The 23,792-nt window shown below is 40.4% G+C and overlaps 2 protein-coding genes across 3 annotated transcripts in view; one reads left to right on the forward strand and one right to left on the reverse strand.

Moving 5' to 3' along the window:
- The window catches only part of RNF115 (ring finger protein 115), an 83,493-nt gene extending 69,507 nt beyond the window's left edge, over positions 1-13,986 (forward strand). The window contains exon 9 of one of the 2 annotated variants that reach the window (XM_055403495.2): positions 268-13,984. In XM_055403495.2, the coding sequence (XP_055259470.1) occupies positions 268-399 (132 nt within the window). In that variant the 3' untranslated portion in view covers positions 400-13,984. Of the gene's footprint in view, positions 1-267 lie in introns of both variants that reach the window. The other variant, XM_055403497.2, reaches the window with a different exon arrangement.
- CD160 (CD160 molecule) lies at positions 12,048-16,679 on the reverse strand. Its single transcript, XM_055401427.2, is given in 4 exon segments — positions 12,048-12,108; positions 12,110-12,179; positions 16,381-16,594; positions 16,596-16,679. Coding segments are annotated over 4 exon segments (429 nt in total).
- Between the last annotated feature and the right edge of the window lie 7,113 nt (positions 16,680-23,792).

The raw sequence follows: 23,792 nt of genomic DNA on the forward strand, positions 1-23,792 counted from the left end.
TGTGTTAGCTATCGTTAAGTTGCCGCCTCAAATTCTTTGTCAGTTCTGTTAAAAGTTCTATTTGGGAGATGTCCTGGGGTTACACTTGAAGCCCAGCGGGTACTCTGTGAGAATGCATGCCCTTTTTGTTTATCTACCTGCTAACTGTCAGGCTTTCTTAAGTGTTTAGTTAGTTCTTCCAGCTTCTTGGGTCAGGCTGTTCACATGGACTTTTATCTTTCTTTTTTTCTTTTTTCTTTTTTTTTTTGACATATCTTTCTGTTTCAGCATGATGCGTGTCCTGTATGTAGGAAGAGCTTAAATGGTGAGGACTCTACTCAGCAAACACAGAGCTCCGGGGCTTCTGCAAGCAACAGATTTAGCAGTGACAGCCAGCTACATGACCGATGGACTTTCTGAAACTAAAGACCACGTCTGAGCCAGGGCTATGGTAGACCTCCTATCACAGCTATTAATTGTATCAATGCAAAAAAAATAGTAGGTGGATTTAGGAATCACTTAAGAAACCCCAACTCATAATATTAATTCACTGAGTGTTTTTCTTCTCTAAATTTAGTGTCTACAGATGGAATTGTATCTAGAACCAAATGCCTCTTATTCCTGAATTCAGAGTGATAATTTTGTAAGTGTGAAACTTAATTAAATGGGTTTCCCCTGCCAGAATAGAATTGGTTCCTTAAAGTTTACCTAGGGTCCTGCTGTCTGTCATGTTACCTTGTGACGGTTGTTTCCACCTCTTTCTTCAACCTCCACCGTCGTTAGTGTACTTTATAGTAAACACAGTGGAACCAGAGCCCTAAAGTCCTGCTGATAAAGTGCTTCTGTTTTAATTGTACAAAAGCATCTACTCTTGGTCACGTTAGCCACGGAGTGAGGTCATATTAAATCAGGATTATGAGACTAATGATTTTTTTTTTCCTTAAAACTTTAGAGAGCAAATCAAAACAAAGTTACAGTGGGAAGGCTTCTGATTGTACTCTTTGGTTTTCTCATTTTTTATTTAAAGACTACTTTGTAAGATGCAGCTTCTGCAGAAACCAGCATGACAAATGACATGTCTTAAGAGTCTTGCGTTGATAGGAATCTGATTCTGGTTCCTTTTTGGGAATAAGTTTGGCAGGATAAAGGCATGGAAAGACAGATGTTTGAAATCTCTGGTTCTAAGGTTTTTTAGTGATTCTCAACTCATTGTTTATCCTGGGAACCTTAAAGTAATTTCCCTCACAGAAATAGGATTATTTTATTACTGCTTCTGCAGCTGATTCATGTTTTTTTATAATTCATTGGTCTTCAGGAATTGAGACTTTATGTTGTTTCATTTTAATTTTTAAAGTCCATTTATCATCTCTGAAACCTTTTTGTTTCCTTGGTTCTGGCTATACTTGGAGTCATGTTGATTTTTGTGATCATGCCGAAACAACTTGGCCTAGGAGAGATAGGCCTTCTTTCTTCAGCCTGTGTCCCATGTACATGCACATGCTCTTTGGTGCATTTAAGTGTTTAAAGTTGAATAAATGAAGAAGCTTAAGAATGTTGTTGGAACTTCAAAGTCTTAAAAATAAATGATGGGAACATGTAACCAAAATTGGTGCACCAAAACAGGTGACAAGAAGGGCACCATTGGTGTGGTCTTCTCAGCCCTTCATGGTTGGAATAATCAAAACAAGAAGGTGAGTCTTTGGTGAGTCTCTTTCTTGGCTAGGAGTCTGTCACACACTGGTTTTGGGCATGAGGGGTGGGGTTAGAGATATCTTTGTAATTTAGTAGAGGATAGAGGAGTAGGGGAGGGAAGAGAGAAAGTGGGAGAATTTAATGCTGAATTAATAGCCTGCCTCTAAAAGTTGTGATCATAAGGTATGATTCAGGTTGGGCCCAGAGAGAATGAGGTGTTTTCTTATATGCCTCTTATGTTAAACCTCTGTAAAGAGAGTGTTTTTGGAGAATGTGAACTGTTTACTATGGTTATTGGAATGTAACTCAGAGATATACATTGGCTTTGAATGGGGAGAGGTGATAAGTCTGAGGGGACATAAGAGGTATATTGTCAATGGCCATTGCTTAGGTTGAGATGGGCTCGACTGAAGTTGGAACATGTTGTGGTTTTCAAGTAAAACAATATTGACAGCATCAGCTGTCTCAGAAAAATGATGTTAGCCTGGAAGTTTTGTTATAATCTGGATATGCCTGGACAGAAATGGTAGGGGCCTAACAGAAGCAGAAGATATTAAGAAGAGGTGGCAAGAATACACAGAAAAACTGTACAAAAAAGATCTTCATGACCCAGATAATCATGAAGGTGTGATCACTCACACTCAGCTAGAGCTGGACATCCTGGAATGTGAAGTCAGGTGGGCCTTAGGAAGCATGAACAAAGCTAGTGGAGGTGATGGAACTCCAGTTGAGCTATTTCAAATCCTAAAAGATGATGCTGTGAAAGTGCTGCAGTCAATATGCTAGCAAATTTGGAAAACTCAGCAGCAGCCACAGGACTGGAAAAGATCAGTCTTCATTCCAATCCCAAGGAAAGGCAATGCCAAAGAATGCTCAAACAAATGCACAATTGCAGTCACTTCACACGCTAGTAAAGTCATGCTCAAAATTCTCAAGCCAGGCTGCAGCAATACGTGAACCATGAACTTCCAGATGTTCAAACTGGTTTTAGAAAAGACAAAGGCACCAGAGATCAAATTGCCAATATCCGCTGGATCATGGAGAAAGCAAGAGTTCCAGAAAAACATCAATTTCTGCTTTGTTGACTATGCTAAAGCTTTTGACTGTGTGGATCACAATAAACTGTGGAAAATTCTGAAAGAGATGGGAATACCAGACCACCTGACCTGCCTCTTGAGAAACCTGTATGCAGGTTAAGAAGCAACAGTTAGAACTGTACATGGAAAAACAGACTGGTTCCAAATAAGAAAAGGAGTACATCAAGGCTGTATATTGTCACTGTGTTTATTTAACTTATATGCAGAGTACATAATGAGAAATGCTGGTCTGGAGGAAGCACAAGCTGGAATCAAGATTGCTGAGAGAAATATCAATAACCTCAGATATGCAGATGACACCACTCTTCTGGCAGAAAATGAAGAAGAACTAAAGAGCCTCTTGATGAAAGTGAAAGAGGAGAGTGAAAAACTTGGCTTAAAGCTCAACATTCAGAAAACTAAGATCATGGCACCGGTCCCATCACTTCATGGCAAATAGATGGGGAAACAGTGGAAACAGTGGCTGACTTTATTTTGCTGGGCTCCAAAATCATTGCGGATGGTGATTTCATAGTGATTGCAGCCATGAAATTAAAAGACACTTGTTCCTTGGAAGGAAAATTACGACCAACCTAGACAGCATATTAAAAAGCAGAGACATTACTTTCCCACCATAGGTCCGTCTAGTCAAGGCTATGGTTTTTCCAGTAGTTATGTATGGATGTGAGAGTTGAACTATAAGGAAAACTGAGCACAGAAGAATTGATGCTTTTGAACTGTGGTGTTTGAGAAGACTCTTGAGAGTTCCTTGGACTGCAAGGAGATCCAACCAGTCCATCCTAAAGGAGCTCAGTCCTGGGTGTTCACTGGAAGGACTGATGCTAAAGCTTCAATACTTTGGCCACCTGATGCGAAGAGCTGACTCACTGGAAGAGACCCGGATGCTGGGAAAGATTGAGGGCAGGAGGAGAAGGGGACGACAGGATGAGATGGCTGGATGGCATCACCGACTCGATGTACATGGGTTTGGGTGGACTCCGGGAGTTGGTGATGGACAGGGAGGCCTGGCGTGCTGCGGTTCATGGGGTCACAGAGTCGGACATGACTGAGCAACTGAACTGAACTGAACTGATGCCAGGACAGGCAGGTGTATTTTTACTTACAACTAGAGAACTAGAATGATGCCAGTTAAATGATGATGCTGTTAAGGTGCTGCACTCAATATGCCAGCAGGTTTGGAAAACTCAGCAGTGGCCACAGGACTGGAAAAAGTCAGTTTTCATTCCAATGCCAAAGAATGTTCAAACTACTGCACAGTTACACTCACCTCACACGTTAGCAAAGTAATGCTCAAAATTCTCCAAGCCAGACTTCAACAGTACATGAACCATGAACTTCCAGATGTTCAAGCTGGATTTAGAAAAGGCAGAGGAACCAGAGATCAAGTTGCCAACATCTTTTGGATCACAGAAAAAGCAAGAGTTCCAGAAAAACATCTACTTCTGTTTTATTGACTATGCCAAAGCCTTTGACAGTGTGGATCACAACAAACTGAAAAATTCTGAAAGAGATGGGAATACCAGACCACCTTACCTGCCTCCTGAGAAATCTGTATGCAGCTCAAGAAGCAACAATTAGAACCGGACATGGCACAGCAGACTGGTTCCAAGTCGGGAAAGGAGTACTTCAAGGCTGTATATTGTCACTCTGCTTATTTAACTTACAGGCAGAATACACCATGTGAAATGCCAGGCTGGATGAAGCACAAGCTGAAATCAAGATTGCTGAGAGAAATATCAATAGCCTCCGATACACAGATGACACCACCCTTATGGCAGAAAGTGTAGAAGAACTAAAGAGCCTTTTGATGAAAGTGAAAGAGGAGAGTGAAAAAGGTGGCTTAAAACTCAACATTCAGAAAACTAAGATCATGACATCTGGTCCCATCACTTCATGGCAAATAGATTGGGAAACAATGGAAACAGTGAGAGACTTTATTTTCTTAGGCTCCAAAATCCCTGCAGATGGTGACTGCAGCCATGAAATTAAAAGTCGCTTGCTCCTTGGAAGAAAAGCTATGACCAACCTAGACAGCATATTAAAAAGCAGAGATATTACTTTGCCAACATAGGTCTGTCTCGTCAGAGCTATGGTTTTTCCAGTAGTCATGTATGGATATGATAGTTGGACTATAAGGAAAGCTGAGCACCAAAGAATTGATGCTTTTGAACTGTGGTGTTGAAGAAGACTCTTGAGAGTCCCTTGGACAGCAGGGAGATCCAACCAGTCAGTCCTCAAGGAAATGAGTCCTGAATATTCATTGGAAGGGCTGATGCTGAAACTGAAGCTCCAATACTTTGGCCACCTGATAAGAAGAACTGACTCATTGGAAAAGACCTGATGCTGGGAAAGATTGAAGGCAGGAGGAGCAGGGGACAACAGAGGATGAGATGGTTGGATGGCACCACCAACTCGATGGACATGAGTTTGGGCAAGCTCAGGGGGTTGGTGATGGATACCCCTATCTGCAGCCTGGCGTGCTGCAGTGCATGGAGTCACAAAGAGTCAGACACAACTGAGCGACTGAACTAATCTAAACTAGACAACTAGAAAGACTCTTGAGTGGCTTTACAAAGGTATGCAACAAAGTGCTGGATAGGGATTTAACTTTTCAATATAGGAATAGCAGATAGCATCAATCTAAGTTATCTGAAATTTCCTTCACTTTTTTTTTATTCTTTTAGATAAAGGAGATAAATCTTTTTGCTGTTTCTAAGACCCCTCCTACTTAATGAATCTGTAGTGTTTCTTCAAATAATAGGAAATGTCTCAGACTTCCAGGTTAATTTAGGTAAGGAGTGTTTTAGGGTTCTCCAGAGAAACTGAACTGTAAAGTTGTGTGTGTACATGTGTACAGAGATTTATTATAAAGAATTGGGCCACATGATTATGGATCCAAACACAGTTTGATACAGTGCCCAAAGCAGAAGTCTCCATAACCCAGACTTTTCAGGTGTTCATTCCTTTACACCCTGAAGGTTTACTGACTCGGGAAACTGGATCTTTACTAGGAGTCAGCCTTACTAGGAGAGATGATTCAGCTTTCCCTCATTATCAAAGCAAATAGAAGAAAGTTGCAATTTCAAATCTTAGGCATTAGACTTGAGCCTTTACATTTGGACTAAATGGCCTACCCTTTGAGTTCCATGCAGAGATAAGCAGATTGTTTTCTCATTCATAAATATCTTTTTTTTCTTAATCTTTTTTCATTATAATTTGAAATAAGAGGAAATAAAACTTTGTTAGCACATAATTAGGAGACTTCCTAGAAATTGGTAGACTTGAAAGTTGAGAGGTTATGTAGGTCAGCTTCGTGCTGGCCTCTGAGTGATTATTGCTTCTTGGGTAGTTTCCAGATGAATTAGATCTGGGCAGCTGGGTGGGCAGAGCAAAGTGATGAACATTTATCTGTTACCTTCAACAGAGAGAAGGAATAATCCTGGTATTAACAATTTTCCCTTAAAATTCCTCTTATTGCCAGTTCTCTGTAGAATCGAGAAACCTGGAGAGTCCAAATAGCTTCTTTAGTTGTGAACATTTGCTACATAACAAATGAGCAAATACTTGTTAAATGTTTTCCTTAAGCAGTACTCTGGTCCGATAGTTACTTCTCAAGTTAGAAGGAAGATTTGGTGAGAAGAATTTGTTTCCCCCCCAACAAGTCTCACTTGGATTAAATAATTATTAGAAAAATTCCTTGTTTATGTCTTTATATTGAACATTTGTGTGTGTGTGTGTGTGTCCATAGGCACATGCATATATGCACATTTCACTCCAGAGGAAGAAGGGATTTGGTGGGCACTGAAATAGATAAAGTGAGGGCTGGGGCCTCGCAGTCTGATTGGCTCACTGTACCTGCTCACTGTACCTGCCTTAGGTCCGTGTCTGTATAATCCTCTATTATGGGGCACTGTTGGCTTGGGCAGGCGTCCTGTTATGTGGTGTGTGGCAAAGGGTTTCACTGGAGCTAAAAGTCTGGTTTTCATTTTTGAAGGTTGAGAATAAATGGCTTTGAGGAAAGGGTGTTCATTATCCGTTTTTCCTGTATTATAATTAGGTGAACTCTAACACAGTTGTCTATTGTTTTTAAATTTTCTTTCTTGATAAATTATTGATGACAAATTGACTTCTCACATGACCTTCTGTGTGCTTCAGTTTCATTCTTCTTGGTGTCCAAGTGCTATTTCTCAAGGAATACAGGTATTTCAGAACTTACCAAAACTAATCAGGAGGGGATTGTAATTTGTTTTAAGCAACAGCAGAACAGCCTCTGGGGTTTGGAGAAGTGAGAGACACCACCTCAGAGTTGATTTTTAGAGCTGATCTAGGAAGGCCACTGACATCTGTGAAGGAAGACAGATTTAGGAGAAGGAGCAGGGCTGATGAATAGATATTTGATTGTTAGGGGAAATCCTGTTGGTCTCTGTGGTAGAGAAGTAGGAACATAAAGGTGCTGTTTGCAAGAATTTACCAGTGGAGCTTTGGGAGTTTGAGGGTACTAGCAGGAGAGAGTACTCTTACTGAAAGTTTCCAAAATGAATGTAGCATAAGTTCTGATGTAGGGAGTTGGGGGAAAGATTTGGTGGGGTAAGCCAGGGGTTCTCAACCCCTGAGCCATGGACCAGTACAGGTCTGTGGCCTGTTAGGTACTGTGCCACACAGCAGGACGTGAGTGTCAGGAGAATGAGCGAAGCTTTGTCTGTGTTTACAACCAGTCCCCCTCACATAACCATCTGAGCTCCGCCTCCTGTCAGATCAGTGGAGGCATAATAAATTGTACCGCTCTTGAATCATCCTGAAACCATCTCCCCACCCTTATCTGTAGAAAAATTATCTTCCATGAAACTAGTCCCTTGTGCCAAAAAGGTTGGGGAACACTGAGGTAAAGGTATCACAGGTGTCCATCCTGTTGGGGGCGGGGAATTGTAGGTTGCAGTAATGTCAGCATCCCAGCAGGCTGTGCCATGGGTTTTAAAATAGAATGTGTAGAATATAAAGTGTACAACCAGAGATCTTTTCCAGGATCAAGAGAGGATCAAAATGTCATCCAGTGGACATTATTGAGGTTTTGATCTCTTATATACCTGCCAAATAAGTGGAATTATAGGCACTCAAGTTTCAAATTTTTTACATATAAACTTTGTGTTTTGCTGAATTGTACTTAAGGTGTCCCCAGAAGTGAAGTCTATATGTTACCTTTCCTCTTTCACCTGAAACACTTAATATCTATAAATCATGAAATATAAGCTTATGATTCTTTTTCTAATAAGATGTATCATTTTTGAGGTCGATTCCCTCCCATCAAGATTATAATTGTAGTTTTAGTATCTTTTGCTGGAACAAACACACAGCAAAAAGCTGCTGTGCTTTCAGTAATGCTTTTAAATAAATTTGTCTTTATTAGTCACACAAGAATCTACATCCAGTTGAAGAGAAGTATTACTTATTTGTAAGATATATTAGAGATAATACAGACACAGATTTCTTATGTAACTGCATGGCCTTACAGAGGTTCAAATTCCTTGGGTTATGAATCACTCATATAGATTGAAGTTTAGATGTGTGTCCAGAAGAGTACTTATTCATGCATGGAAATTTATAGGCTTATTTGAAGTCAGTGGAATTAATACACTTTGAAAGTCAAGACGTAAGTATTTCAAATTTCTGTTTGGAAAACAGAAATCGAAAAAACTGTCTTGAAATAAGCAGAATAAATAAATTCTTTAGAAGTGGGACCCCTGACTTACTGTTGGCTTTGTTTATTCTGCTTGGTTCAAGTCAGAGTTAGTAGTCTAATGCTCTTGAATGTCTTGATAAACTTGGCCAGTAATCATGTGTCCTTTCTGAAGACTTTTTAAAATGTAGGCTATAATTAGCACAGCACAATGGATAAAAACTTTTTCTATAGTTGGATATGGCTTCTTTGTGAGACTTCCAGCGATTGTATAATATGGAGTAGTTTCAGAAGAGTCTTTGAATAATAAAAATGTAAAAGACATCTCCACTCATGTAAACTTAAAATTTAGTTAAAAGAACAGCACTAGTACGTAAGACAGGTCAATAAAGATTAAAGTGAGTGTACTATAGTGAAGAAAGCTTTGGAGACTTCAGAGTCAGAATTCCAGTGGTTGTGGGTTTAAAATCCAGAATCTCATTTGATTCTCAGAGGAATCCTATGGAAACAGATGATAAAGTAGGAAATATGCCATTTAACAGATAAGTAGATAGAAATAGTACCTGAAAACTTCATTTGCCCAAGGACACATAGACACAAAGCTTGTATTTTGCAGAGTCAGAATTTTAATTCAGGCCTTTTGACTTCATACCTAGTCTTTTTACCTCCATAAGACAACAAAACCCCAAATCCTTAGTTTGAGGTTCAGTGCTATCACTAATAAAGGTCTTAACCCATCTGTTTTCAGCCTTTCTCCCTCTGTTCCTATAAACTTTAGCTCCCACATTTTGCAGGTCCTGACCAAGAATCACAGGTAAGGTGTCTGTTTCCCTTTGATGGTTTGCCATTTAGCCCTGGTTGAATTGTGTTCCCACCTCTTTATTCATATAGTTCCTCCTATCAGGAATATCTTGCTCCCACCTCTCTGCTTAACTATGATAAGAGGTTATCTGTCCAAAGAGAGACAAGAGGATTTGTGAACTTAGGGAGAAAAGAAAAGGCTGCGAATACTGCTTTGAAGTTGATTTAAAAAGAGAGAGAAATGATCAGAGAGGTTGTCAAGTACTTCATTGAAGCTGGACAGTTAGGATCTGTGGTGCACCTGGCCTACACAAATAAATCTTCCTCTTCCTCCAGCACCACTGCATGGATGCTGTTCAACACCAAAGTCTGTTTCCTCATTTTCTGCCAAGTCAGTTACTGGGTCTGGCGTTCTTCTCCTGTCCTGTGTTTGCTTGTTTCATCTACCTTCCCTTAACAGTGTCAAATAAAATTTCTTCCAAAAACATGGGTGTTCTCATTTTGTTTGACTTGCTTGTTTATTTGATTTTGTTCAGAGGGCATAAAGGAAAAGTTCTTCCAGGGTACAAAAACACAACACACTTAGCCAGTATTGGAGTGAGAACTATATACCAGCTGCTTTTGTGAGAGCTGCTCTGTTCACTGGTGACTGAGGTGGGAAGAAAGATAGGTTTGCTCTGGCAGGGAGTAGGGGAGGTGAAGGAATACATTTCCTTGCCCATCTTATAGTTCCCATATTCTTGGCATATTTAGCCTCTCTTCACCTGTTCCCTGTTGTTTCCTTCTCTGCATACTGTGATGTGAAAGATACCAAGCTAAAGAAAGTCAGTTTTCTCTTGCTGTAGCTTTTTTAAAAAATTTCTTCTGGCACAAAGCTTATAAAGCTGTAGAAAGAAAAAGGAAGGTTTGTATTATGCTACAAACTTAAAAATAGCAACAAAATACCTGATGTACTTCATCCTGGGATGTGTGTTTGATAGACCCTTATGACTGGAGGGAATGGACAAAGAAAGGGAAGAAAGTCTTACATGTGTTGTGTCTTACTGCTTAAAGTTGCAATTGTGATCTTGTGAAATCTGCATGATCCTGATGGAAGTGGGGAAGAAGCCTACCTTTTGATCTCTCCTTGCTGGAAGGTAGGACAATCAAAGAAGAAATAGATGCCATTCAATTTCAAGGTAGGTTTTCCATGTATAGCAGTGAATGCCTGGCACAGTGAAAGGACAGGGACATTTACTGAAATTAGCTTCCTGAACTGAGGGAGGCATAGAGATCCAGCGAAGTTCCCTCATTTTTGTCACATGTATGCATGGTAACTTGACCTACGTCATTTCTCTGGGTCTGAGAAAATGTGTGTTTTTGTTTTACTGAACACTACCACATCCATAATTCTGATGAGGCTTGAGTTGGGAGAGAGGGACAAAAGGAATGAACTATCAAAGTTCATTCTCTTCACCTGACTAGAAAAAGGAAAAGAGTTTAGAGATTTTTTTTTCCTCTAGCATAACTTGGGAGTCAGAGGTAGTAATAAATGGTAGTAGGTTGTATGGCTAAAACAAATTTCCTCTTTAAAGTTTTTAATCTGTATGAATAATTAAAATGTATTTTGCCAATGAAATAGCCATCTGAGGATTTGGATTCAATAAAGAATTATGTCTGAAGGGTCAGACTGCTTGATATTCACCAGTTTCCTCCTGAAAACTGGCATAGGCTTATATTTGGCAGATGCTTGCCAAGGAGCACAGATTAGGTCTTTGTTTTCTTTTGACAGTTCAGGTTAAGGGGTGAAGTAAGAGTGTTAGGTGGTCCTGTTTCTGGAAATGGGAGGAGGCAGTCTGAGAATGGGGAGAGTGGTGATGGAGTTGAGAGAGAAGTTGCTTAGCATGTAGTAGGTGATCACTGAGAGCAAAGATTTTAGAGTGAGACGGTCCTGTATTAATTCCTGTGCACTGGGGCAACCTTTAACCTCTTTATACCTATTTGCTGGTGAGTAATCAGGGAATATTTACCTGGAAAGGTTGTGTGAGGTTAGAAGCACCTTGTAAAGCCTAGTCCATCATACAAATTCTTTAAACAAATTTATTAAGAGCCTGCTATGTGCCTGATACTGTTTTTTTGTTGGGGTAAAAGAGACAAAGTCCTGACCATGTTTATAGAGCTTGCATTCTGGTTGCACTTGGAAAGCATTACTTACTGATTTGAGGAAGGCCTCAATAGGCTTGAAATTAAGGATGTCAAAGAGAGGCAAAAACCTGTATCAGTTACCAATTATGCAGACATGAAATGGTAAATCATTGCAAATTTCAGTGTCTTTTTTTATCTAATAGGGAAAACTGATTCACATTGATGCTCAGAGGACTCAACTGCAAGTGTTTTACGTACTCAGACTGGCCATCATCCTTTGCTAAAGAGCTACATTGTTTAAAACCCACCGTCAGACCAAGTCTGTTTCTTGCCTTTCTCACCTTCATGCTGTAGCCAAACATCTGTTGCCTCCACTTGTAGCCTTCTGTTCATCCAGTAAGTTGGGGGTGTTTGCTTGCCTCTCCCACAGGCTTTCTCTCCTCACAGGTGTGACCTCCTACCCGATGGAAAGTCTGATTCATCTACCTCCCCTAGTTAGTATGAAGTCACTAGTCCATTTGGACCAGTTTTGCCCTCATACTGATGTTGTGTTTTCTCGTGGACAGCCAGGGCCTGGGGAGCATTTCACTGTCCCTTCTGGGCTTCCTTTCCACTCTCCTCCTGGAGAGGAATCAAGATGTTAAAGGTATAGGACCCTCATTTCTTGTGGCGCTTAAGGCTCATCTGAACATCCCTTGAAGGGTCACCAGGCTGGTGAACAGCATCATCCAGACTTCTTTTCAGGAAACCTGAGCTGAGAATACATTTACTTTGGCCAAACTCAGGGTGTCCTCTGTATTTCAGTACCATCACTTCAGTTCAGAAGAGAATCAGTGGATCAGGAGAAAGTTTTGAAAATACTTCCTTTTGCATAATCTAAGGACATCTTTTTCATGATCTCCAAGGATACCTCTCAGTATAATTAGTTGCCCACATAAGTATTTTTTAACGTTTGTGGGTGGTGATGATGACGTACTTAAGCAACAGTACATAAATATAGAATCTATGTGTGTCACAGTGGGGATGCAATTTGGCCTACCTTAAAAGAACTCTAAAGGCCAGAGAGACAGCTAAAAAAGCTTAGTTACCTTAGATTTGAGTGTCCCCAAATCTCATTTCAAAACTATCTTCTGGAGTGAATCAAGTAGTTTAGTCTAAGTTAAAATCTTGGGTTTTGTAACAGATCTGGATTTTTATTTACCACTGTTTACTAGCTGAGTGAACTTACATGGATTACCTTTGAGCTTGATCTGTCACATGACAAGAATACTGCCTACCTCAAAAGGCCATGAAGATTAAATGAAATAATATATCACTTAGCACAATGCCTGGCACACAGTAAACACTCAGTAAATGGTAGATATTGTTTATTGGTATTATCTGTTACCTCTTTGGCCTTATTTCACCTTCCAAAAAGAACCTTATTTCCACATTTGATGAGCATCCATATTTACTGACTAGTACTTAAGTATGCTGAGAAGATGAGAAAGGCTTTCTATCTTAAGGAGAACCGTCACAAGTATTAATAGAAATACTTAAGGGGTATTAGGAGAACACAAATATTGGATTATAAGGACAGTGGCTTCCTTATACTCCCTTTCTATTCTCCAAGGCTTAGCACTGTGCCTGGGATATGTAATCAGTCTGTTCAGATGAATAAAAGAGTTTCCATTAGGGAGGTTAACGAGAACAGTATTCACATTAGTAGAGTGAAATTTCATAGAGCACCCCCAGGGCCAGGCTAAACTAATTCACTCCTCATGACAGTGAAAGACCATCAAAACTCTGAATGGTGTGTAGTTTGTACAAATTCACAATTTAGATGTCTGGTGGCAGTATGGATTAGAGGTAGAGATCGTATTTAGAGATGATAGACCAGTTATCAGGCAGCAGCTTAGTGCCAGGCCCTGAAGTAGGTGTGGGACGTTAAATATTGAAAAAGACATGGGCTGATTTGAGATCTGGGGTTTACCACTTAGGAGACTGTACTAACTGTGAGATCTTGAAGACCTGGAAAACACCTTTGGAAAGAAAGGAATGAATGTAGGAAAGAACTAGTAGTACTTACCAGATAGGGGAAGAGGAAAAGGAGGAACCAAGGTTATGACTGTGAATCATGGACAAAAATACGGTCTCAGGTTCGATATTGAGTGAGGAAATGGTAGGGCATTCAAGAACAAGGAGTCCAGTTGTCAGGGTAGATTTTTTAGTTGAAACTTAGGAAAGAGGTTAGAGTTGATTTGTGGGTCAGTTGCAGAGGGTTGTAGGTTTAAATCATGAGGGTAGATGAGAAATTGGGAGAGATAGTAGAAAAGGTTGAAGGAGTGGGGAGTGAGTCTTCAATGAATTTTCACATTTGAGAGGTGGGAGGAGGAAACAGGCAGAGGAAAGGAAAGAACAGCTAGAAAGGTAGAAAAACCAGAAAACAAGTCACAAGAGCCAGTAGAGATGAAAGTTTAATAAGGGAGAGAATGGAAGTACTGAATATTAAGCTAGTTATGTCAGATGGGAAGACACCAGGAAGCTAGGAAGAAAACAAATTCCCTTAGGCTGAAGTAGAAAATTTGGATTAAGTAGTAACTGTAGGTGATGATGAAAATATTTGTTAAAAGGCTCTGGGATAGGTTTTTATTTGTGGATGAAGTGTTAGTTAGCCAGTTGTGTCTGACTCTTTGTGACCCCATGGACTCTAGCCCACCAGGCTCCTCTGTCCATGGAATTCTCCAGGCAAGGATACTGAAGTGGGTTGCCATTCACTTCTCCAGGGGATCTTTCCGACCCAGGGATCAAACCAGGTCTCCTGCATTGTAGGTAGATTCTATTTGGGGGTGGGCAGGTATAATTTTGGAGAAGGCAATGGCACCCCACTCCAGTACTCTTGCCTAGAAAATCGCATGGACAGAGGAGCCTGGTGGGCTGCAGTCCATGGGGTCGCTACTAGTTGGACACGACTGAGCGACTTCACTTTCACTTTCACACATTGGAGAAGGAAATGGCAACCCACTCCAGTGTTCTTGCCTGGAGAATCCCAGGGACAGCAGAGCCTGGTCGGCTTCCATCTATGGGGTCGCACAGAGTCGGACACGTCTGAAGCGACTTAGCAGCAGCAGGTATAATTTAGATCTATTTTTCTTAAAGTCAAAAAGATAGTATGTGAAAGTTCATAAATATTAGTGTCCTTTTATCTCCAGAGATGACCATTATCAACTCTTTGAGGTGTTTTACCATATTCCTACACAAAACCCTAAGGCTGCCATTTCTTGATGATAAAGTTTAGACATTGTGTACTGACTTTGTGTTATAGAAAATGAGGATATTGTTCTCTTAAACCTCTACCCTTCTCTGTATCTTTCAAAAATCATTATATCACAAATTTTAGTTTATTTTTACATAATTTGGATTCTGTAATTGTTACTTATTACAGAGCCAGATTGTGAGCTACAATTGTGTTTCCTTTTGTGAAATTTAGTGTTTACCCTAGAGATGACCATCTTAAACAGGCAGAGTTTTCCACATCCATATCTTTAATCCTTTATCAGATCTGTCATAGACCTTCAGAAAGATGATCTGTCAATTCCATTTCACCCCCTAGAGATCATTCCGAGCCCTCTATCATTTGCTTTCTTCACAACTAATTACCCTTTTGGGCCCTTTTTCATTTTAGAATTTCTTTATCCCCTTTCCCCTATTAATTTTCCCATTTCCTGGATTCCATTTTATCCACTGTACTGATTCACCTTCTTGGTTTACTGAAGCACTTTTTTTTTTTTTTTTGAGTCACTGTATGTCAAACAGTTCATTCTTTCCTTGTGTTTAACTGGTAGTTTGGTTGGGTATAGAATTCTAGCTAGAACATAATTTACAGTTTTGAAGACTTGCTCCCTTGTCTGGGAATAGGAGGAAGTCATATATAAAGCTGAAGTTGGAGTGACCATATTTAGGCTGTGCTAACGCCTGGTGACTCAGTGGTAAAGAATCTGCCTGTAGTGCAAAAGACGGGAGTTCCATCCCTGGGTTGGGAAGATCCCCTGGAGGAGAGCCTGGACACCCACTCCAGTATTCTTACTGGGAAAAATCTATGAACAGAGGAGCCTAGCTGGCTATGATCCCTGGGGTCACGAAGAGTAGGACACGACTGAAACAACGGAGCACATGCACACAAAGTAGTAACAAAGCAGGGGAACATACATGAAGGAAATGTGCAGAGATGAGAGGGCTTCCTACCCCAAAGAGATTGAGACAGTAACTGGGGTTCTGTTGGTTTTCTGGTTTCTGATTCCAGAACTCATGAGGGCTTGCTGTACTTATTATTATTTCCTGGCCCCCAAATCTATGACAATTTGAGTGGGTTTCTGTTTCTTTTTTTAATCTTTTTTTTCTGATGAAAGTTCTTAAGATTTGTTCTTTAAAAAAAATTTTTTTTTTTTGGTTGTGCTGGGTCTTTGTTGCTGTGTGTGGGCTTTCCCTCGCTGTGGTGAGCAGGACCACTCTTGATTGCAGTGCACAGGCTTCTCATTGTTGTGGCTTCTTGTTGCAAAGCGCAGGCTCTAGGCACACTGGCTTCAGTAGTTGCAGCACAAAGGCTCAGTAGTTGCAGCTTGCAGGCTCTAGATTGTGGGCTCAGTAGTTGATGCACGTGGACTTGGTTGCTCTGCAGCATGTAGGATCTGCCTGGACCAAGGATCAAACCCATGTCCCCTGCATTGGCAGGTGGATTCCTAGCCAATAGCGGCAAGTCCAGGTTTCTATTTCTTATGACTAATTGCTCTTCAAGACACCTATCCATTTATAAACTAAAGACAAAATGGGATACCTTTGTATCCATGCTTTGAGGAAAGGCAGCTTTTGCCAATGGGAGTGATGGCAAAGGATCTAAGTAATGGGAAGGACTCTTTTTCCAACGTTACTGCCTATCCAGGACCTGAAATAACTACTTTTGTCTCTAGCTGTGACCCTGCTTACTATCCCACCTGGTGGCGTTGGGATGATATCAGAAGCTCAGCTATGACTCACATAGACAAAAATGGCCCTGAAGGTGGATATCTAGCTTCCGGCTTCTGGCACAACATTGGTAGGTCTCACTGTCCAATGGAATGCCTTGGTTTACGGTGAACACCAACTGAGATGCTATTTCACTAATACCATCTCTCCCAGGATCCTATTTAAGTCTCAGTTGCTTCAAGCTTGTCTCAGGGGAACAATCTCAAAACTTGTCCTTGCACAAAAAACACTATTCCCGCCTCAGTCTCTTCTTTCTTAAGCCATAGAGTTGCTTTCCCTCCTGGGAAGTTGAACTGAGGGTGTGCATTCATTCCCGAATAGGAAGGAAAGTGTTAGCCATGGAATACAGATATACACATGGTTAACTCAATCCACTCACATAAAAATGTTGAGGCAGAGATGGGGCTGCTCCATAGACACTCTGTTAGAAGAGTAACCTACAGACCATACCTGTATCTGAGGGAGGTCTACAATCCCAGTTCCTCATTAATTCTGAAGTGGTTTATATTTTATTTCTGTTCTTCAACTGGAACTTCTATAGGCCCCTTAGTGTTGGAGAAGACTCTTGAGAGTCCCTTGGACTGGAAGGAGATTCAACCAGTCCATTCTAAAGGAGATCAGTCCTGGGTGTTCATTGGAAGGACTGATGCTGAAGCTGAAACTCCAATACTTTCGCCACCTCATGCAAAGAGTTGACTCACTGGAAAAGACTCTGATGCTGGGAGGGACTGGGGGCAGGAGGAGAAGGGGACAACAGAGAATGAGATGGCTGGATGGCATCACTGACTCGATGGACGTGAGTTTGAGTGGACTCCGGGAGTTGGTGATGGACAGGGAGGACTGGCGTGCTGTGATTCATGGAGTCTCAAAGAGTCGGACACGACTGAGTGACTGAACTGAACTGATGGTATATAGTCCTAGAGACAGGTATTATTTTTCCCATTTTACAGATAAACTGAGGCACAGAGTGATTAAGTGGTTGCTGAAGTTGACAAATACTGGAGTATCTGGATATCAAACCTGGATTTTATAAATTTACAGTATATAAGAGCCTAAGGGCCAATTACCAGGCTTTTTTTGCAATATATAGCAGAGGCAGATGTCTGATGGGAAGGGCAATAGTATTAGTTCTTAAAAAAAAAAGAAAACTATATTTTTCACCCTTTCATTAGTGTCAGGAAAAATGGGTCCTTTTCTTCCCCACCAGAAAAAAAAAAAAATCATGGGTTCCATCCCTCATGAACCCAGGGTTCTCCCTGATGACTGTCTCTGCTCTGGGGATCTTTGGATGGGCTGTGCTCACCAGGAAGCTGCTGCTGCTGCTGCTAAGTCACTTCAGTCGTGTCCGACTCTGTGTGACCCCATAGACGGAAGCCCACCAAGCTCCCCCTTCCCTGGGATTCTCCAGGCAAGAACACTGGAGTGGGTTGGCATAGCTAGATGTCCACAATTGCCAGAAGAATGGATAGGGCACAGCAGCCTCTTCATCAGCATTTTGCATGTTGTCAGCAGCCCCAGGAATAGCAGATGTTGGCTCTGCTGGTGTCCTTGACCTCACTTTTCCTGAAAGCACAAGGGGATCTCCTACACAAGGCCTGACAGAGATCCAAGACCATCTCCCTGCTTCTGGCAGCAACCTTGCTTGGTTAGTCTGATGGAGGTTTCCTAAACCCTACCTTGTACGTGCATTATTTTGTTAATGATGAATCTCTAGAAATGGCATTGCTGGTCAAAGGGTGTATGCATTTGCAATTCTGAGAAAGTTGCCATATTGTCCTCCACAGAGGTTGCACCAGCATACCTTTCCACCAGTGACATATGAAATGCTTCCTCATACCCATGCAAACAACATGATGATAATTTGAGAAGTGAAAAATGGTCTTCATACAGTTTTAATTTACAGTTATCTTAAAGGTTAAGCACATTTTATATGTTCAAGAGACATTTGTTTATCCCTTTCTGTGAAATTGCTCATCTCCTATAGGGTTGATGTCCTTGGTCCATCCATGTTGCTGTAAATGGCATTATTTCATCCTTTTTAATGCCTGAATAATATTCCATTGTGTTTACATACAACATCTTCTTTATCCATTCCTCTGTCGATGGACATTAGGTTGCTTCCAAGAACATGATATTCCTTACCATTTTTAAAAGTCTTGTGTTTTGATATGTGTGTCTCTCAGCCATGTTTAGAAGTTTCTAAAATAAAGGTCTTGTCCATTTCTTAAGTTTATTTCTTAGTATTTTGTATTTTATGTCAGTATTGAAAATATTATCTTTTCCCATTGTACCCTTTATGTTTGTCATTTTAATTTTGTTATCATTCATTATATCTTTTATCTCTTCAGTGTTTTTCACACCTGAAAGACTTGATGATTATATATTAATTTCATACCTAGTTACTGTCTCTTACTCAATTCTATAATTGTTTTTAATAGTTTTTCAGTTGATTCTCTTGGATTTTCTAGTCATCTAATCATCTTATTTCTAAACAGTGATAATTACTTCATTTTCTATTTTTATATTTCTGATTTCTTTTTCCTGTCTAATTGTGTTGGCTAATATCTTCAGAAAATATTAAATAATCGTGGTGATAATGAGTCCTGTCTTTTTCCTTAGTTTAATGGGGGATTCTTCAATTGTTTCCTTATTAAGCATTGTGCTAGGTATTTTATTACGTTAAGGAATATATGTTTATTTCTATTTTATTGAATTTTTAAGATATCAAGAATAAATATTGAATGCTTTATTAATTGCCTTTAAAAAAGTTTTTTTTTAAAAAAAACATCAAAAAAAAGTTCATTTGTACCATTTTTATTTTTAGATTCCACATACAAGTGACATCATATGGTATTTGTCTTTCTCTGTGTTGATGTTAAAAAAATGCACAATTGTGAGAGTTGTGAGTTTATTTTACTTGGAGCAAAATGAGGACTGCAAGCCAGGAAACTGCACCTCAGATAGCTCTGAGAACTACTCTAAAGAGGCAGGGGGGAAGAGGCAGGGAAAATAAGTTATTTTGGTGAAGAGAATACATGCAATCAAGCACATGTTTTTCCGGAAGATTTCTGCTTGTCTCATGAAGCTTTCTGCTAGTCATGAAGAAAAGCTGTCACCATGAAGGATTTTAGTGCTTTCCTAGATTTGAGGAGATACAAGAATTGGACTCATAAAATCAACTCCTGAAAATATCTTACTATCTGTTAAATAGTTAGGAAGACCAGTTTATCCTTGAACTTACAGTGTCTCGTTTCTGCTCTCCTCCATGAACCCCTTTCAGGGGGTGTTGAAAATCAGCAGCTGCAGCAGCACATGATTTAATCCTTGTAGAGGTAGATGGCAAGTGCCAATTTGTGGTTGACATCTGTCTGACTTACTTCATTCAGTATGACAATCTCCAGATTCATCTGCACTGCTGAAAATGGCATTTTTTAAAAATTACTGTAATATTTCATTGTAAATATGTACCACAACTTCTATCCACTCCTCTGTCAGTGGACATTTAAGTTGATCCCATGTCTTGGCTTTTGCAAATAGTGCTGCCATGAACTGAGTTGCATGTGTCTTTTTGAAATATGTTTTTCTCCAGATATATGCCTGGGAGTGGGATTACTGGATCACATGGTAGTTCAGTATTTAATGTTTTAAGGACTTTTCATACTGTTGTCCATAACAATTGTACCAATTTATATTCCCACCAACGGTGTAGGAGGGTTCCCTTTATTCCACACCACATCCAGCACTTATTTTTGTAGATTTTTTCATGATGGCCATCCTGACTGGTGTGAGTGATACCTCATTGTGGTTTTGATTTGCATTTCTCTACTAATTAGTAACATTGAGCATCTTTTCATGTGCCTTTTGGCCATCTGTATGTCTTTCTTGGAGAAATGTCTATTTAGATTTTCCATCCATTTTTTGATTGGGTGTTTTGTTTGTTTTTTATATTGAGCTATGTGAGTTGTTTGTATATTTTGGAGATGAATCTCTTGTCAGTCACATCATTTACAAATATTTTCTTTCATTCTGTACATTGATTTTTCATTTTGTTTATGGTTTCCTGATTTGAACTCTTGATGACTGTTTGCTTGGCTTGTCTCAGGTCTTCCCCTGAACTTTATTTCCTGATTTGTAAGTGAGGAGGCTGCATACTTATAAATACTGAAAAAAACAAACACAGATTTGAACCTGGCTTTCTCCCCAGTTGAAAGATTTCAGTGACTCCATGTAGTGGATGTTTGTCATTCCTCTGGCTACTCAGTAGTGTCTTTTGATGGAACCAGCTGCATCCTCCTTTCTCCCCTCATTATCTCCCTGTGAGAGTGTTGGTAGAAGGCAGAGCCCCGATTTGCTTCCAGGAGCCCAAAAGACCAGATACACCTTTTCCCCACCCTCTGAAAGATGGAATTGGACTAATAGGATGTCCTCATAAGGCCTTTGGCTCTTGAGGGTATGCTGCAAGAATGAGGTGACAGTGGAATAGTACTCATTGGTGAGATTTCTTCAAAGTCTAGTACCTGCTCACTGTCCTACCCTTATCATGATGATGTAGCCAAGTTCAGTTCAGTCACTCAGTCATCCGACTCTTGGCGACCCCAGGGACTGCAGCATACCAGGCCTCCCTGTCCATCACCAACTCCCGGAGTTTACCCAAACTCATGTCCTTTGAGTTGATGATGCCATCCAACCATCTCATCTTCTGTCGTCCCCTTCAATACTCCAAAGCTATTTTACAGCTGCATATTTCTGTCCATGATGTTTACTTCTCCAGAGATACTTTCCTTTCTTTCTTTGCCTGTAAACTCTTAATTATCCTTTAAATTTCAGCTCATGGCCCTATGGGGGTGGGGAACACAATAAAATAAAAATAAACTAGTTGAATAAAAGGAAAAAGAAAGTAAAAATTAGGAATAAAAAATCATAAATATCAAAGGAATTAAAATTTATAAAGGGTATTTTTCTAGCATTTTATACTGACAAGTTAGGAAAACAGAAATAAATTTCTATAAAATGCAAATAACGAAAGCTGAGTCAAAAAGAGGGAAAAAACCCAAAAGGCCAAATAACCATGGGAAAAATTGAGAATATTATTTGGTACTATCTTTTCAGAAAGCACTACTCTGGATTCTGATGCTATTCAAATTGGCAGCATAGAAAAAGGAAGAAATCTCATTTCTTTTTACTAATACCTTCCTTGGTGACTCAGAAGGTAAAGAATCTACCTGTAATGCAGGAGACCTGAGTTTGATTCCTGGGTGGGGAATATCCCCTGGAGAAGGAAATGGCAACCCATTCCAGTATTCTTGCCTGGAGGATTCCATTTCAGAGGAGCCTTGCTGCTGCTAAGTCACTTCAGTCGTGTCTGACTCTGTGAGACCCCATAGACGGCAGCCTACCAGGCTCCCCTGTCCCTGGGATTCTCCAGGCAAGAACACTGGAGTGGGCTCAGAGGAGCCTGGCAGGCTACAATCCATGGGATTGCAAAGAGCTGGACACAATTGAGTGACTAACACTTTCACTTTTCACTTTCTAATCCTAAAAGAAAGCATATAAAGGTCTACAGACCAATCTCACTTATTCATGTGAAAGTACTAAATATTCACCTGGAAATACAAAAGAAAAAAATAACAAACCAATTCAGCAGGATATTAAAAATGTAATGTTAGTCATTCAGTTATGACTCTTTGGGACCCTATGGACTATAGCCCACCAGGCTTCTCTGTCCATGGAATTCTTCAGGCAAGAATACTGGAGTGGGTAGCCATTCCCTTCTTGAGAGGATCTTCCTGAACCCAGGGATCAAAGCTGGGCCCGCCTTGCAGGTGAATTCTTTACTACTGAGCCACCAAGGAAGCCTGTTGTGTCTCATTACCAAGCATTATCTGATTGGAAAAGAAAGATAAAGAGGACTGCAGTGATTCTTTCCACCAAAGGATGTGGTTAAGTCCAGCAGCTTGTGTTCAACTCTTGATCCCAAAATTTACTTCTGTGACAAGTAAATTTCTTAGGCTCCTGGGACAGGCACTACACTAAGTCCTTAAGAAATGAATACCTTTGACAAACCTGAACACCTATGATGTGTCAGGCAACACTGGACACAGAGAGGTAACTAAAATGCAGAGACAGACTATTTTAGTGGTTAAATGCAGCTGGTAGAATCAGGACAGGTTTGTGATCTAGCTTGGACAATTATTAGCTGTATAATGTTGGGCAAGTTTTTAAACCTTTCTGAAAATCAGTTTATTGATCTATAAAATGGTGATAATAATATTATCTTCCCATATTTGTTGTGTGGGTTAAACAAAGCAACCTGTGTAAACTACATGTTATAGCACCTGGCATAGAGTAAGGGCTCAAAAAATGTTAACCATGATTATGTTTTTTAATGGTTCCTCACATTGAATTTACAGTGTCTCAAGCATACACACATACATGACTGTGTTGTTAACGTTACATTTAAAAAATTAAAAAATTTTTGGCTGCACTGGGTCTTCGTTGCTTTATGTGGGTTTTTTCTAGTTGTGATGTGTGGGCTTCTCATTGTGGTGGCTTCTCTTGTTGCTGAGCACTGGCTCTAGGGTGCACAGGCTTTGGTAGTTGTGATGAAGGGGCTTTAGTTGCTCCGCAGCCTGTGGAATCTTCTTGAACCAGGAGTTGAACCCATGCCCCATGAATTGGCAGGTGGATTCTTAACGTCTTAGACCACCAGGGAAGTCCTGTGTTTGGTTCTTATCAGACACTGAGGTATTATGGTTATTTAAAAATTTGTCATTTGAGCTAAAGCAAATGGAGGCTTAGAGAGGCATTGTGACCACTTTAAAGTCACAGCTTCTAAATAGGGGAGCAAGGAGTCTAACTCCTAAGTTATGATGTCTTTCTCTTGGAATTTTCTTTGCCTCTTTTCTCCCACCCATCCAGCCATTCAGGAATAGCTGCAACACAAGGGATCTGATAACAATAATAAGGTTGTAAAGTGTATCAAGGAATAGGGAAGGAGAAATTCTAGATGAGGGATCTGGAAAGGCTTCAAGGTGACAGTGATTAGGGCTTGATAGATGTTTGCTGGTGCCTTATGGGTACATGGTGATTGGACTAGGGGAGATTTGGCTTCCAGACCTGGCTCTGCGCTGGGCTTTCCTGATGGCTCAGTGGTAAAGAACCTGTCTGACAATGCAGAAGACACAGGTTCGATCCCTGGGTTGGGAAGATCCCCTGGGGAAGGAAATGGCAACCTATTTCAGTATTCTTGCCTGGGACAGGGAGAATACTGTCCCCTCCCCTCCCACGGACAAGGGAGCCTGGGAGGCTACTGTCGGTGAGGTTGCAAAAGAGTCCGACAGGACTTAACGAATAAACAACCTGGCTCTGCACTAGCTGGCTGTGAGATACTGAGAAGGTCATATCCCTTTTCCAGGCGCGTTTCC

Source organism: Moschus berezovskii, chromosome 4, assembly GCF_049115385.1.
Source record: "Moschus berezovskii isolate FMDL1 chromosome 4, NW_MosBer_1.0, whole genome shotgun sequence".
NCBI classification, from domain to species: Eukaryota; Metazoa; Chordata; class Mammalia; order Artiodactyla; family Moschidae; genus Moschus; species Moschus berezovskii.